The 16,359-nt window shown below is 37.9% G+C and overlaps 1 protein-coding gene across 1 annotated transcript in view; it reads right to left on the reverse strand.

Annotated features, from left to right (window-relative positions):
* Positions 1 to 3,329: 3,329 nt before the first annotated feature.
* notch1b (notch receptor 1b) overlaps positions 3,330 to 16,359 on the reverse strand; it is a 55,409-nt gene continuing 42,379 nt past the window's right edge. The window contains exons 25-34 of the mRNA XM_067438084.1: positions 12,707 to 13,278; positions 11,656 to 12,090; positions 11,430 to 11,578; positions 10,316 to 10,529; positions 9,984 to 10,074; positions 9,651 to 9,813; positions 7,548 to 7,846; positions 7,276 to 7,423; positions 6,114 to 6,211; positions 3,330 to 5,992 (exon numbers count right to left, since the gene is read on the reverse strand). Of these exons, the coding sequence (XP_067294185.1) occupies positions 4,670 to 5,992; positions 6,114 to 6,211; positions 7,276 to 7,423; positions 7,548 to 7,846; positions 9,651 to 9,813; positions 9,984 to 10,074; positions 10,316 to 10,529; positions 11,430 to 11,578; positions 11,656 to 12,090; positions 12,707 to 13,278 (3,492 nt within the window). The 3' untranslated portion in view covers positions 3,330 to 4,669. The remainder of the gene's footprint in view (positions 5,993 to 6,113; positions 6,212 to 7,275; positions 7,424 to 7,547; positions 7,847 to 9,650; positions 9,814 to 9,983; positions 10,075 to 10,315; positions 10,530 to 11,429; positions 11,579 to 11,655; positions 12,091 to 12,706; positions 13,279 to 16,359) is intronic.

Genomic DNA, 16,359 nt, shown 5'->3' on the forward strand with positions numbered 1-16,359 from the left:
TAGTGGGTTTTAAGTGACCAACAATTTCATTACATGTGTTCAGATCAATCAACTCAAACTCAGACCAGATGGATGAACATAATGGAACATCATGTGTATACACTGAGTTGGACAATTGAGATCGTAAAATTGTGATCTTATCAACAAATAACTTTGCAAAAATGTCACAGAGAGCAGTAGAGGGCTCTAAGATGGGATGCACAGAGGGATTTAAAACAGAGTTGATAGTAGCAAAGAGAACTTGAGGTTTATGGCAATTATTAGAAATAAGTTCAGAAAAATGTTTGCATTTTGCAGACTTTGCAGCTTTCTGAAACACCTTATTTTGCATGATTTCATACGAAACCTGCAGACGGTCCTTATATATGCTTGGTTAACACACAAAGAACACTTCAGGCAGCATTTACCACTTCTCATGCTCATCAATCCAAAATTGGCATCATCTGAAATCCTCGCATTTGTGAGCATCAACTGAAATCATTGGATTATAACTGTATAGGATATGCAGGACATTATGAGAGAGATTATATACCACAAATGAAAGCACATGACAGTATGCTCAGTATATATACAAATATTTTAGTATTGATTATTTTATACCAATATGGTACAAGATTATGCTATTCAGTCAGAATACATGACCTAAAATGAGTAATCTAGATCACATTTTGTGTGATATAATTGAAATTCAGTAATCCCCTAATTTGTACGTAATCTAGTGGTTGTCATATGGGGGGGAAAAATAACAAGAGTGTCCTAACAAGAGCATCTGACAAAACCAAAACAGTGAAAATGCATCAGTTAATTACATTAGAATACTTTTGAAAGCATGGGCAGTATACTGTAAATACAGATACCATTCAAAATATTATTTGTTAAGAAATCAATGCTTTTATTCAACAAGAGTGCAGTCAATTGATTAAAATAAGTAAAGACTTTTACATTATTACAAAAATATTTATCAAATATTTCGTACAAATTTAACAATTTCCATGCCCAATAAAATTTAGCAGCATAACCATTTTCAACATTGATAATAAGAAATGCTTTGACATTTGATATTTGCTTTTGATGCCTACATTAGCGATTATGTAAAAGAGTTATGTAACGTTGTATAAATCACCTGGGTTGTGTCTAATCAGTTTCTATTACATATTTATTTGTTGTTGGTTTTTGTGTTAATTTTATGTTATTCATTAGCTGAGCCCCAAAATTTGGTATTTAAAGTAATTTTCATTTTATTTGAAATGAGCAGCGTGTTACAACACTTGTCCCATGTGTAATGCATCACTGAGGTTTGATGCTGCACTTCAGAGTTCAGTGTATTGGGGAACACTGGCGGGAATCAAAAAGGTTGAAGAGCCTGAATTGAAAGGCAGACGTTGTTAAAGTCACCATGAAATCAATATTTGAATTTTTAAATAGGAATAATGCAGGATTTATTATACATGAGATGCTGTTTCACTCAAATATACGTCACAATAGGGTAGAAAAGACTGCCACAAATTCTGTTTCATGCCGACTTTAAGTATATGCTGGTCAGAAAAACAATTAGGCCTAATGAACTTCTAGCAGCCTATTGTGAAGAGTTGCCTCAAGTCTCAAGAATATTGAGGATGGTTATTTAGAAACATCATCAGTAAGTTTTTGACAAACTTTAAGTTGGATTGAAAGACCCTAGTCTGAAAGTTGGAAGTAGCTTTAAAGTTTGAAGGTTTTAAATTTGAAGTAGTTTAAGTTTTAGTTTAGTAATTTTAAAAGACAGATACGTATAGGTATAGTGTGTATGCAAGGGTGTTGCTATGCGGTTACTAAGGTAATCTGGGGTGGTTGCTAGGGTGTTGCTATGTGGTTGCTAAGGTACTTGGTCTGGGTGCTAAGGTGTTGCTACATGGTTGCTCAGGGATTCTGGGTGGTTTTTAGTGTGTTGCTATGCAGTTGCAAGGTACTCTGGGTGGTAGCTAGGGTGTTGCAAAGGTACTCTGTGTGTTTGCTATGGTACTTGGGGTAGTTGCTAGGGTATGAGAGGGGTTGCTGTGTAGTTCCTGGAGTGTTATGGGTTGCTAGGTGGCTTCTAGGATGTTCTTTGTGGTTGCATAGATAGATAGATAGATAGATAGACAGACAGACAGACAGACAGACAGACAGACAGACAGACAGACAGACAGACAGACAGACAGACAGACAGTTAGATAGATAGATAGATAGATAGATAGATAGATAGATAGATAGATAGATAGATAGATAGATAGATAGATAGATAGATAGATAGATAGATAGATAGATAGATAGATAGATAGATAGATAGATAGATAGATAGATAGATAGATAGATAGATAGATAGATAGATAGATAGATAGATAGATAGATAGATAGATAGGGGGTTTCAGTATAGTCTAGTGGTTTAGAAATAGTACATAGAATGGCAGCAAATGGAGTCTAATGAGCCTCTCCAAATTGGAATTTTGACTGTTAGAGTTTGAACAGCATAGGCTCATTTCAATATTCCGTCAATGAAAGTCTTGCCTGAAAGGATTTTTTCGAGTTTTGACCAGCATTTTTAGGAAAAGCCTAAATCGGGTCAGTGTGACAAGATAAGTCAGAAGAGTCTGAAGGTCTAGGCTGAGTTTGGTGGATGTAGCTTGCAATGTCTAGGAGTTGCATTTAGAAAATTTAGCCTCAAGTAGAAAAGTAGAAAGTAGTAAAAATATGTACGTTTTTCAAGCCAATTTAATTACCATCAGTGTCAATTAATTAGTATTCTGCTTATTTTTTAAATCTTAATGTTTATTCTTGTGACATCACAACAAGCTTGTATATTCCCCAACTTCAAGGTCTGTGTGATCCCTCATTAGAAGGATTTGGAATAATTCAGTGCAGAAAAAATTATATGTAAATGTAACATTTTTTTTCCCCAAAGAGCCTCACAAAATAAGTACATATTTAAAGTAGACCACTGCTGAAGGCTGGTTGACATCAACAACCCCGCTTTAGCTCAAGTATTTTAACTGCAGTGCATGCATTTGTCCTCAGTGTGTGGTAACTACCAGCATACATCACACTCAGCAGCAGATGGCGCTGCAGGCCAATTCAATAAAACGATTAGCATTATTTATGCCTTAAATAATATTTATAATATTTTTCTTTGATATTCAAGCACAGCTTTGTATTGCAATGTTAGCTTCGTTATCTGTTTTGAGTTGCTGTCTGTAAGGGCTTTAACCTTTGCTGTAAATCAAGCTAAAGTGTTGTAGAAATACACTTTAAGCTTAGCTTTAAAAGAAAGTGTTAGAGAAGAAAGACATTTAATACAACAATGGAGACTAAAATCCGAATACACATATGTATCTTTTATTATTTCAAAGAAACTTGTACAGACAATAGAATTGACAGAAAATACTCCGCATGTAAACTACACGTTTGGAGATAGGTAACATTTACAGATATTGTAGGCTACTGTATACTCAGTGCTGTTCAAATCTGATGGCTTAAAGAGGATATCTGACAACAGCCCGCTACGGGGACCCTTTAACTTGTTTTTGTGGAAAAACTATTGGTGTTCAATAGTTAGTAATAAATCATCTAATTGTGTTATTTTATATGGCGTATCCTCTAGTCATTTGTGTCTATACATTTAATATATTTGTCTCTACCCCAGTGATACTGAGAGAAAAAATATACGTTCTGCGTATGATAGAAAACTACGTAGCATTAAAATATTTCAAATTTCCATGGCACACTTAAGATTTCTGAAACAAAATCCTGTTTACATGACAAACGCATACAATTTATCTATTTACATTAGCCATAGGCTCAAACGAAGATACAAAACTGGAAGTACAGTAAAGAGAAGTTCAATTTGAAACACCTCCATAAAACCCCAGACACTTTTGGCCACGTGACCAGTTCTACAGATTTGGAGGAAAGATACAGAGGACTTGATAATGGCACCTGTTTCATACAAGTCAATATCAAGTATTTCCTGTAAGTAGCTCAGATCCTCACTTTCACATCCACATTCACAGTGGACATTAAGAAATCTGCTTTTTGCAGGCATTTAATATACAAGAAAGGGAGAAAGAAAGAGAACGGAAGAGCAAAATCACTTTGAACTATACAAATGTTCAATTATAAAACCACTACTTATTTGTAGTATAAACCTGTAACACGCACACAAATGTGAACCTAACTGAAACAAAAGTCAGACATCATAACGCGACATCAATCATTCATTTTCTAATAACGGAAAAGCAGCTTTTTTCAGACAACATATCGACTTTAACACTGAAGTTTGTTGTATAAAATCGTGCTCCCTAAAATGTCCGTACAAGAACTTTGCATTTTTACAAATTTATACAATATAGGTAAATCAACCGTTTAAAAAAATAAAAAGTTAGACCAAATGAAGAAAAAAACCAACAAAAAAAACAGGCATATTTAATACCAATAAATACCCAGTGTGTACATTTGAGTACAGTGTAATGCGATCAAAAGCATTATAAAAATTTTACTTCTTCAAGATAATTTCTTTAGCCCAAATTTTAAAATAAATGGTGAAAAAAAGTATAAATAACAAAATATCAATAAATAAAATAAAAAAAGGTTAGTACAAGAGACATTTTGATGACCCCTCAGTAAGAGTTATGGAGTGTGCCTTTAATTTATTGTTCTATTTGAATTGCTCTGGTATGTGTCCGATTTGCGACTGCATGCTGGTGGGAGGACTGGAAATGCCCTCTGACCAGTCAGACATGTTGGAATGGGGTGAAGAGCTGGACCACTGGTCCGGTGAACCTGGAGACGGCGTGAGGAAAGGGTGGTCAGGCACTTGGAGTTGGTGGCTGGGAGTGTTGGCTTCCATGGCGGCTGAGTAACTGTGCTGGGAAGGTGGCGTCAGGAACTGCGTGCCTGCCATGCTGGGGCCCAGAGAGGACGGGTTCAGCAACTGGGTATCCTGGGGCAAAATCGTGTGAATGGGCATGCTGTTCCCTGCGCTCTGCTGGAGCTCCGGGCCACCCAGCTCACTGGTGATGAAGTTCTGGCTCACGCTGATGGGTGGATTCGAGCTCTGGTGCTGCAGCTGGACGCCCGTCTGCTGCGGTCTCTGTTGCATGTTCTGCTGCATCTGCTGCATAAGATGCGACTGCGTGGTGAGGTGCGTGTTCTGCAGGCTTTGATAGTTCATCATCTGTGACAGGGGCGTGGGGCGGCCATTGTGGAGAGACGTTATCAGGCCGGCTTGGTGAAGGCTGCCCTGACCCGAGGCGTTCCTCATGGCTCCGAATTGATTTTGCGGACCCATACTACCGTGCATCCGTCCAAGCCATTCGCATTGGCCGTTCATGACGTTTGAGCCGTTAGACCCGGCCACTGGCAGATGGGTGAGACGTGGGGGTAACGGATCGAACTGTATGTGGGCCAGGTCCTGCTTGTTGCCCATGCCCAGATGGTTGATGCCCATGTGGGTATCTGAGATGCCTTGTAAGTGATTAAGCGACATGGAGGGCGACTGCTGGAAGGGTGATGTCATTAGGGGCGGGGAGGCGACATCAGATATGTACCCGTGGGGCGACTCCAAGGAATCCACCGGCGAGAGTACGGCCGAACTGTCTAGCAAATTCCCCTTTCCATCCTGTGCCTTCTTCTTCTTGACTTTCATATCTTTGCCATCCTTGCAACCAATGCCTTTTGCGCTGGGCTTGCGGGGCTTCTTACTTTGTACGGATGGCTTCATGCTGCCCATGAAGGCATTGGGAGAGCAGAGAGGTGGGGAGAGGGTGGTGCAGAGGGGGGCGCTGTGCATGGGAGGGCTGCGGACCAGGTTGTATTCGTCGATGAGCCGTACGATGTCGTGATGCATTCTGTCCTGAGCAATATCCCGCGGGAGCCGATCCATATGGTCGGTGATCTCTCGGTTAGCAAAATGCTCGAGCAGAACTTTAGCAGTCTCATAACTTCCTTCTCTTGCTGCCAAGAATAGAGGCGTCTCCTCCTGAACATGGGGAAATAATTGGTAAGCCAAAAGCACAATGGTTTTGTACTGTAATGTGAATGTCTAAACTAACACAAAACATTATTTGTGATTTAAAAATAAAAAAGCAAGTGCTGCTTACCTTATTGTTCTGCATATCTTTATTTGCTCCGTTCTTAAGCAACACCATCGCCGCGTCTACATTGTTCACAGCTGCTGCCCAGTGAAGAGCAGATTTACCTGTAGCACAAATAGAAATTGCTTCAGCATGTGCTCAGTTACATTCACTGAGAAAAATAATATACAATAGTAATAAATCTGACATTTATCTTGCATACATTGTACATACATTAACAGTCAAATGTTTGGATTCAACCATTATTCTTAAATGTGGAAAAAGATGATAACTAAAGTAATTAATTTTAATTTTTTAATTAAAATAATTGATTAAAATCATCAAAAATATTAAACAAAACAAAAACCATGCATTTATTTGATCAGTAAAAACAGTAATATTGTTAAATATTAATACAAATTTCTTTTTTATTTAAATTTATTTAACATGTGTAACATGTCATTTATTTTCTGCATCATTACACCTCTTCAGTCTTCAGTGTCGGATGATCTTTCAGAAATCATTCTAATATGCTGATTTTGTTCTCAATAAACATTTCTTATTAATATCAATGTTGAAAACAGTAATGCTTTAATAAAAAAAATGTGGAACCCATGATGGACCCATGAACTCATGAATTTGAAATATTTGAATGTTTTGAACTATAAATTACTTTACAGTCACTTTTGATCAATTTAATGCAGCCAAAAAGGATGTATAATTTTTTTTTAATGACTCATAGTTTTAAATGGTATATCTTATCTTATGTCTATGTCTTCGTGAGGTGCCGCCACCTTTGCTGTACACTTTTTTACCTGGGCTATTTTCTGATTAATACATTAAGAAATAATAATAATAATAATAATAATAAAAATAATAATAATAATAATAATAATAATAATAATAATAATAATAATAATAATAATAATAATAATGATAATAATAATAATAATGCACATTTAATATTATTAGTATATTAATATTTTAGTGTGCATTTATTTATAAATTCATTACCACAAATTGTCTTTGCCAGAAAAACTTTTTTCAGCCATTTTAAAATTAACCTTTAGATAATCTGTAAAGATTTTCAAGATAAGAAGCATAAATAAAAAGCATTTCCAAACTTCTGACTGGTAGTGTATGCCACATACAAGTGAATGATTTAAGTGAGGCAATGTAATATTCATACCAAAATCATCAATGGCATTGACATCAGCATGGCAGTTGATGAGTTCCTCCACCATGCCTTCAACTGCCAGTCTTGCTGCCAGTATCAGAGGTGTGGTGCCATCATGCATGCGGGCATCTAAGTCTGTGGCACGGTTTCGTATCAAAATCTGCATTAGGGACAAAGGTTAACATGCTTAGGAAAACCGAGATAGTCACCAGTCGATGGAAATATAGAATAATAAACCTCCTTAATTTATCCTGTGTTTCCTTATGTAGTCCTGGTTCACATACCTGGAAGACACCTTGTGCATCTGCAGCCACAGCAGCATGTAATGGAGTCCGCCCCATATTGTCCTGGATGTTGGCATCTGCACTGGCCTCTAGGAGCCTTTTGGCAGCATCTGAGCGGGCGTAGCGGGCAGCTAAGTGTAGAGCCGTCTCACCCGTGCGGTCTGTCTGGTTGTGAAGGTTGGCACCTTGGTAGATGAAGTCATTGATGACGTTTGCTGAAGCATCTTCCTCTTCCTCGCTGTTCCCTGTTTCTAGCCCTCCTCCACTACAGGATGCGATCATGAGAGGAGTAAAGCCATCTAGAGAGGAAAAAGAGAGTGACGGTCTGATACCTTTACATTTATTCATGTACAGTAGCTGATTCTTTATATTTTTTTTCTTTTTAGACTCCCCCCATGAAAAGTTTAAAGAGAAAACCCTGAGACAAATGAAACTCCATTAAAGGACCAAAATCATTCCTTTGAGTAGGACGCTTAGACTCTTTTGAGGCTAATGGCAATCTAAAGAAATGTTTTCCTTAAAGTGATGGACCAAAGCAACGGCAAAGAAACAAACAAATCGAAGTTGGATTTGATGCGCTGCCTTTCTCAATCACCCCAGATCGCTTCGATAACGGATTGTAATCAAGCGTGGAGGTTTGGTAAAGCTCGGGGATGCGGGCCACACTTTGAAATTTCAACCGCTGGTAAAACTGAGTATTATCACCTCTGAGAAGCTGCTTTCTTTTGCTGACTTCGACAGGGGCTTCTCAGCTTCAAAAGAATAGCTATTCCCAAATCAGGCCTGATTTAGTCGATTTAAAAACATCAATCCACACAAAGAGGAAAAAAGGAAAAACAGCTCGCAAAGAGATACTAAAAGATTGTTGCCTTTGACTATCTTAACGTGTTGTCAGGGGTATATTGGTGCTTATAGAAAGAGAAGATCATTTCATAGTTTTAATTAACAAAACACATGTAAGCAGAATATCACAGGATGAATCGTTAAGACTAGTAAAAATGTGCTCAGTCCCCAGGGTGTACAGCTTTCAGTCAGAGCCTTTGAAGTGGATTCCTTTTCCCACAGGGCCTTGAGCATTAACTCCTACTTAGAGCTCAATTCAGTTCCTCAACCCAACACTCGACAGAGCGCACACACTACGTGCAAACTGAGGAACAGGTGTAATCTATAAGCAAAGAATGCCTTTTATACAGAATCTCATAAAAAATCTCCATATCTGTGTTAGCTAAATATGTAAAATGATTTCCCTGCATAGATATGTGGTGGTAAAAATCTGCAAAAATGTACTAGTTAGCTACTAAATTATCTGATCAATGAGGCAACATTACACATGTAAATATGCATACACACACATATATATATATATATATATATATATATATATATATATATATATATATATATATATATATATATATATATATATATATATATATATATATATATATATGCGTATTTACATGTATATATTAGTACCGGTCGGAAGTTTGGAAACATTACTATTTTTAATGTTTTTGAAACTAGTATATTTCAATGCTCATCAAGCCTATATTTATTTCATCACAAATACAGAATAACAGTAATATTATATAATATTAAATATTATAACAATTTAAATGAACGGTTTTCTATTTTATTATACTTTAAAATATAATTTATTTCTGTGACGCTCTGTTCTGTTCAGTCACATGATCCTTCAGAAATCCTTCTAATATGCTGATTTGATACTCTGTTTTGGTACTCAGAGTGTGTGTGTGCGTGCGTGCGTGTGTGTATATTATTATAGATATACATAATATAATAATAATATTTTTTTTATAAAAATAATTTTATAAAAGTAAAGCACTTTAAAAATTGTATTTAAATTTGAATGAACAATTTAATAACTAATTTATATATATATATATATATATATATATATATATATATATATATATATATATATATATATATATAATGAATTTTAATTAAATTCACATTATAATTACTATTCTCTTGTTATTTTAAAATCAGCAATACCCAATAAAAAACTAAATCAGTATTAGATGGGGGGGGGGGGGGGGGATTATTTGAAGAAAAAAAAATCATACAACAATGCCTAACCTGGTCCTCGGGCATTAACGTCCATGCAGTCGCTCTCTATCTCGCCCTGAGGTGGTGTGGGAGCGATGGATGGGATGCGCAGATCGGCTGCATCCAAGTGCTGCTGCGTCCACTGCCGGTGATCTGGCTGATCATCTAAATCAAGAATCGCCTGCTCCTCAGACTAAAAGAGCAGAATGAGACATTAACAAACTGAAAAAGATCCTTTAATTAATTGTATTAATTAAAGCAAGAATATTAATTGTAAAAGTAAGATTCATTTGAACTTTTTTTAATTCACCTCTATGTAAATTTGATGATTTGAAAAAGCATTCTGTTTTCTTTTATGCTCACCCTAAAGCGTTTGATGTCTGATGGTTCCTCCTCTCCCCATTCATTCTGGTTGTCATCCATTAATGAAATGTCTGAACAGTTCTTAAGTGGCCTGTTATCAGAAAAATAACCCATTAAACATGCTGAAATAACTTTACTACATCTCAGCAAAACTACTTTAAAGACTGTGCTCTAACACTGTGCTAAAGCCATCACTGACTATCAGCCTCAACTTCCTTACAAAAAATAGTCAATTCAATTAAACTCAATAAATCATCAAATTAAGAAGTTTTCCTCCATCATAATTCATCACTTCAAACTTGACATCTGAAAAGATGACGCAGAGAACTCACCTCAGACCAACAGAGTCTTCACCGACTGGCTCCCTCCTCTTCTTCTTGCTGGGCTCGCTGGTCTTGAAGCCCTCCGGAAACCAGAGCTGACCATGTTCACGGCGGCGTTTGCGGGAAGCGACCATTCCCACGGCGACAAAGGCCAGCAGCGCCAGTCCTGCCAGAACCACGTAGACCGGATAGAGCTCTATGGGCGACGGTCCATCAATCTTACCTGCCACAGGAAGCACAGTTGACATGTCAAACCCGCAGAAGGGACAACAATATGTTCCTCACGCAACGGTGAGGCGCAAATTACTGGAGATGGACGGACAAACTAGGGTGAGGCACGCGTTCGTGGTAATCAGAATTGCTAACCGCTTCTCATCAAAAAGAAAGAGCTGGCAAATAAGAAAAGGAGGAGGACAGAAAAAAGAGAAAAGAAAGAACACCTCCTCTCCCCTTTCTCAGCCCAGGGTACCAGGAGACAACTTTACCCGTTCTTCTTTAAGGGAAAAAAAGGGAGGGATTAATGAACTTCAAATTACCGCGCACACTTTAAGCTGTAAAGACGAAGGATTTATTAGGATTTTCGAGATAACAAAGACTCCCAACTTCTAGCACACTCCCGATCAATTTTTCTCCTCTCTTTTTTCAAGCTCTCTCCACTAACGATTTTGAAATGATAAACTCCTCTCACCTAAACCCTTGGAGATGCATTAAGTCCTGGTACATTCAACACGGTTAAGGTAGCAGCAGCCCCCCATCATTTTAGATTCATACCATGTATGGATTATATGCATGTATGTAAGAATGCCTTGTTGGGCCAAATGAGTTGACATGATTTGCATCAATTAGCTATTTTCGGTGCCTGAAGCCAGTGGATCTGCCCTCAGACTGCCGCATTGATTGTTTAGTCTGTCTAATGCACAAAGAACATTTGCTTCATTGTTATAAGGAAGAAACGCACAAACTTCAAAGTGATCCCTATAATCCGCGGTAGGAGGCGGTGGGGTTAAAGGTTGGGGAGGGGGGTTGCTACTGAATACATGCAGTAAGATGGGAGGCCTAGTCTTGATTAAGGGCATTATGGGAAGACGTGAGGCACACGACAATACTCGTGCCAAACACTCACTTGTGACGGCCTCGATGACGTAAGGCATATTCAGATTGCCGCTGGAAGCCAGGGCTCCGAGGAAAGCTGCCACATCGTTGGCATTTTGGAAGCACTCTGAGGTTTGCTGGTAGCACTGGCGGTTGTCTATCTCCAAGTATACCACCGATCTGATGGAAATCAAAAGCATGAGTTTTATTCAAATGTACTTTTAAAGAAGATGAGGACTCAGTTGTAACATACGCACCCTTTGATCTGCATCTCGTCCAGTTCTCTACGTTTTCTCCCTCCTTCCACTACTATATTGTAAATACTGCTTTTTACTGAGCTCATGACGTTGCTAGAAACATCGTTCCAGCCATCTAGTGATCGTTTGATGTTGTGTTTCCTCAGCTCCTGCTCGTTGCCATAATACGGGTAGATCATTTCCTCTCCATTTCTGTCGCGCCGGAAAACGACGTTGGTGTGGAGCACTCTGCTGAGTTCCCGCAGAAATCCAAAGGAGTTGTTTCGGAGCTGGTCGGGCATAATGTGGACCACCACAACCAGGAGTCCAGCAGCTAACTTCTCGGGTATATTGTTGGCACAGTCTAGCCCGTCCCATTCGCACTCTGCATTATTGCAGCCCTGGTCACAGTGGCCATCTGCATAGTGGTCTTTGCAATACTGGTCGTAGAGTGGACTATGAGAGAGGAGAGAGGAGTTTAGAAATGGCACTCAAGCTGGAAAACAGAGATTTAAAAAAAAAAGGACCCCGAACCGGGACTCAAACCAAAGTCAAACCAACCAATGCTTGGGAGGTTATTGGCTCCAACATTATTTTATCATAAAGGACAATTTTTAGAATTTTAAATAACATTTTTTTTAAAACACTGGCTAAGACTGGATTTTAAAAATCATTCATGAAGAAAAAATATTTAATAGAAATTTGCATCAATTAAATAGAGTAAAGATTATGCATATTTGGCGTGCTGTCCGGGGAGGGCTCCGGGCTCGGAAATTTAAAATCCTGGAAATCCCACAATTGCGAGTTATAAAGTCCGAATTCTGAGATATAAACTCGCAATTGCGTGATATAAAGTCAGAATTCTGATTTAATTTCTCAGTCAGAATTCTTACTTTATATCACGCACTTAAGTTTTTATATCTCAGAATTCTGACTTTATAACTCGCAATTGTGAGAGAAAAAAAGTCAGAATATTGAGATAAAAGTCGCTTTAACTCGGAAACGGGTTTCCATATCTTACACTGAAACTTGTGTAAAAATAGTTAACGGCAAATTCTCAGATAGCACTCACTTGCACTGGCCCTCCAGTCTTTGGCAGTCAAATCCATCATAGAGGCATCCAGCGTTGTGACATTGTTCATCACACTTCCCGTTATTAAAATAGCGCCAGCACTGCAGCGCAGCTGAACAGTTCTTCCACGGGTCATTGAAGTTCAGTGAGCAGTCCCCTCCATCCCAGTCGCAGGCATGATTATTACATGTGCTGTCACAGATCTTGTTGCCTTTCTTGTTTTCGCACTCCGCTATCTCGCAGCTCGTCGTCACTCCTGGAGCAGGTGTGATGTCTCGACCAGAGCCACCTGGGAAGCTGTAGTCCAAGATGTGGCAGAAGAGGCCATTGAAGCCAGTAGGACAGACGCATTGGTAGTATGGGGCCTCTGAGATGTACTCGCACGTGCCGCCGTTGTAGCAGGGATTGGTGGTGCAGTGACCATCAGTGGGGTATTGGCACTCAGGACCAGTGAAGGCAGGGGTGCACAGACATTTGGGGCTCTTGTGACCAGAAACACATGTACCGGCATTTTTGCAGTGGAGGCTCCCACAAGCATGAGCGTCGTACTCGCAGGTTGAGCCTGTAAAACCCTAAATGAGATATACACAAGTTGCAAAAAGCTTAGTGAATTTTTTTCGCAAAGCTATAGTAATATCCAGGCTATAGTACCATTCAAATATTTGGACTCTGTAAGACTTTTTTAATGTTAATGCTGGATTTATTTAATCAAAAATACAGTAAAAACTGTAATATTGTGGAATATTCTTACATTTTAAAGTATAATTTTCAGCATCATTACTCTTCAGTGTCACATGATCCCATAACATTTTAATATGCTGATTTAGTATTCGAGAAACATTTATTATTATTAATAAATGTTGAAACCAGTTAAAAAAAATTTGTTGAAAATAGGTACTATAATAAAATTAATCTGGATTATTTGATTAATAGAAAGACTGAAAGGCTTTAGTATATATATATATATTAGGGCTGGGATAAACGATTATTTTTTAAACGATTAATCTAGCGATTATTTTTTTCGATGCATCGATTAATCTACCGATTAATTTTTCCTGTCCGATTCGGTTACGATTCGATTCGATTATCGATTATCTTCCCATTAATTGCCTAATAGCAATTTATACATGTTGATTTAATTATCTGAATGAAAAAAACTAATTCCTTAACATTGCAATATGTTTATTGCTCTTAAAAATCCAAAGTAAAAGACTCTACAAGAACAATGCATTCAATAAAATCATAACAAAGTGCACGCACACACACACACACACACACACACACACACACACACATGTCGTGTTTCCATGTTTTATGGGGACTTTCCATAGGCGTAATGGATTTCATACTGTACAAACTGTACATCCTATCCCCCTACACTGCCCCTGCCCCTAAACCTACTCATCACAGGAAACATTCTGCATTTTTACTTTCTCAAAAAAACTCCTTCTGTGTGATTTATAAGATGTTTTCCTCATGGGGACCTAAAAATGTCCCCACAAGGACAAGAATTTGGACAAGGATATTGCCATCTTTGTGGGGACATTTTGTCCCCATAACGTAGGGATTACCAGGTCACACACACACACACACACACACACACACACACACACACACACACACACACACACACACACACACACACACACACACACACACACACACACACACACACACACACACACACACACACACACACACACACACACACACTATTTTGAAGTTACGGCACTCTGCCTTTGTATTGTCTGCAAAAAATGTGGAGTCATGCCAAGGCAAAGGCAGTAACTTCCATATTATCAATATTTGGTTGCTGATCACCATTTACAAAATCAATATAGTAACACCTGTATGAAATCTAATGATCATGGCATTTATTTTGGATGATTTACAATTAATTATAGCCATCTTATTATTATTAAAGACACAATACGTCTTGTAAAGAGTATCTTCATTGGTTTGCAGCAAAACTTACAGGTTGATAGGTGACACTGAATTATATGAACTAGATAAGATTATTTCTAATGAGTAAACATTTGCATATATAATGCAAAGATATAAAAAATAGAACAAATAACAAATCATGTAAAAATGCATGGGATTGGAGATAAATAAAAAAATAAAAATAAAAATATATAATATAATATAAAAATAAGATAAATAGCAAATAGTGCCGCTGGTCAATCAAGGGTTAAGTTTGGCTATCACACTCTAATGACAGCGCTGACTGGATCGGATTGCCCATTCATAGGCTAAACAGAGTAATTATTTATTGCAATATGTTTTTAATGTTTTTATCTAGTAAAAAAAATGATACAATAGGCTACATAGCTTAATTACTTTTACATCTTTGAATGAAAATCGCCTATAGCCTAAAAGGACAACTTTTAGATTGATGTGAACGACAAGTAGGAATAATTCTCAGAATGCTTGTGGATTAAACATCCCCGATGACGTTCATTGCCATGGATTTTATCGGGTTTACAAGAAAAGGTAGGATATATGGATATAATTGCGAACTGTTACTACTGATTGTCACGGCATTCGAGTGCACACACTCGTGCAGTGGGCAGCCCCAAACTGCCTGACAGCGCGCTGAGTGAATATTCTGCATTATGAAAACATGTATGACAGTACACAGGCTACACCGTAACTTAAACACGGCAGACTTTAATAGACAGTAAAACAAAGGCGGGACACCATAACTGGATGTCGGTACCGTAACTTAATTTAAACATCTGTCTTCCTGTGTGCAGAAATTTGTTTATGTAGCAGTGACAACAAAACGCGTGCATGCCACCTGTGCTCCGTGCGCGCCGCGCGCCAACCCGCAAGCCTTGCACTTCTGAAAGTCTGAGGAGCCACTCGTGTTGCTACCATAGATATACATAATAAATAATATACTTAATTACATAATATACTTTATTATGTATATCTATGGTTGCTACTACTCTCCGGCGCCACCATCTTTATTTTGAGTCTGACGAATCGACGTGCATATTTTGCGTCAACGTATTTTTTGTCCCAGCCCTAATATATATATAATGCATCCTTGCTCAATTTAAATTAAAGCTGCACATATTTTTTCGTCTGCTAGAGGGCGCCTATTCAAAACAAAGGTGTAGTTTGACGACGCCAAGTTTGATCTCAGAATCTTGGGATATGTGGTCTGCACCTCAGTGTTGCCACAGTTACTTTGAAAAAGTAATCTGATTACTGATTACTCCTTTAAAAAGTAACTTAGTTACTTTACAGATTACTTGATTTTAAAAGTAACTAAGTTAGATTACAAGTTACTTTTTTAGTTACATTCAGCAGTTGCCGACAACACCGCTGCTGCCTCAAAATAGAAATGACAACCGTTTTTGGCAACACACTTTATTGCATTTATGTCCGAGCCTGACGGCCCGACTTTTTTTACGCCCCTTTTTTTAGGCTTCTCCTTCGTTTTATATTTTTTATATTCCATGTAAGCATGGAAATTACTTTAGAACAATAGAATAAATCTGCGACCTTGTGACTAAAATGGAAACGCAAATGAGAAAGTTCATTGCTCCATGTAGTGCATTATTTTATTTTATTTTATGCCACATCTATAAAAATTGTGTGTATAGGATCTGCACAATTAGTTAATATCCTCTTTAGTGGATATG

This window comes from Pseudorasbora parva, chromosome 3 (assembly GCF_024679245.1).
Source record: "Pseudorasbora parva isolate DD20220531a chromosome 3, ASM2467924v1, whole genome shotgun sequence".
NCBI lineage: Eukaryota > Metazoa > Chordata > Actinopteri > Cypriniformes > Gobionidae > Pseudorasbora > Pseudorasbora parva.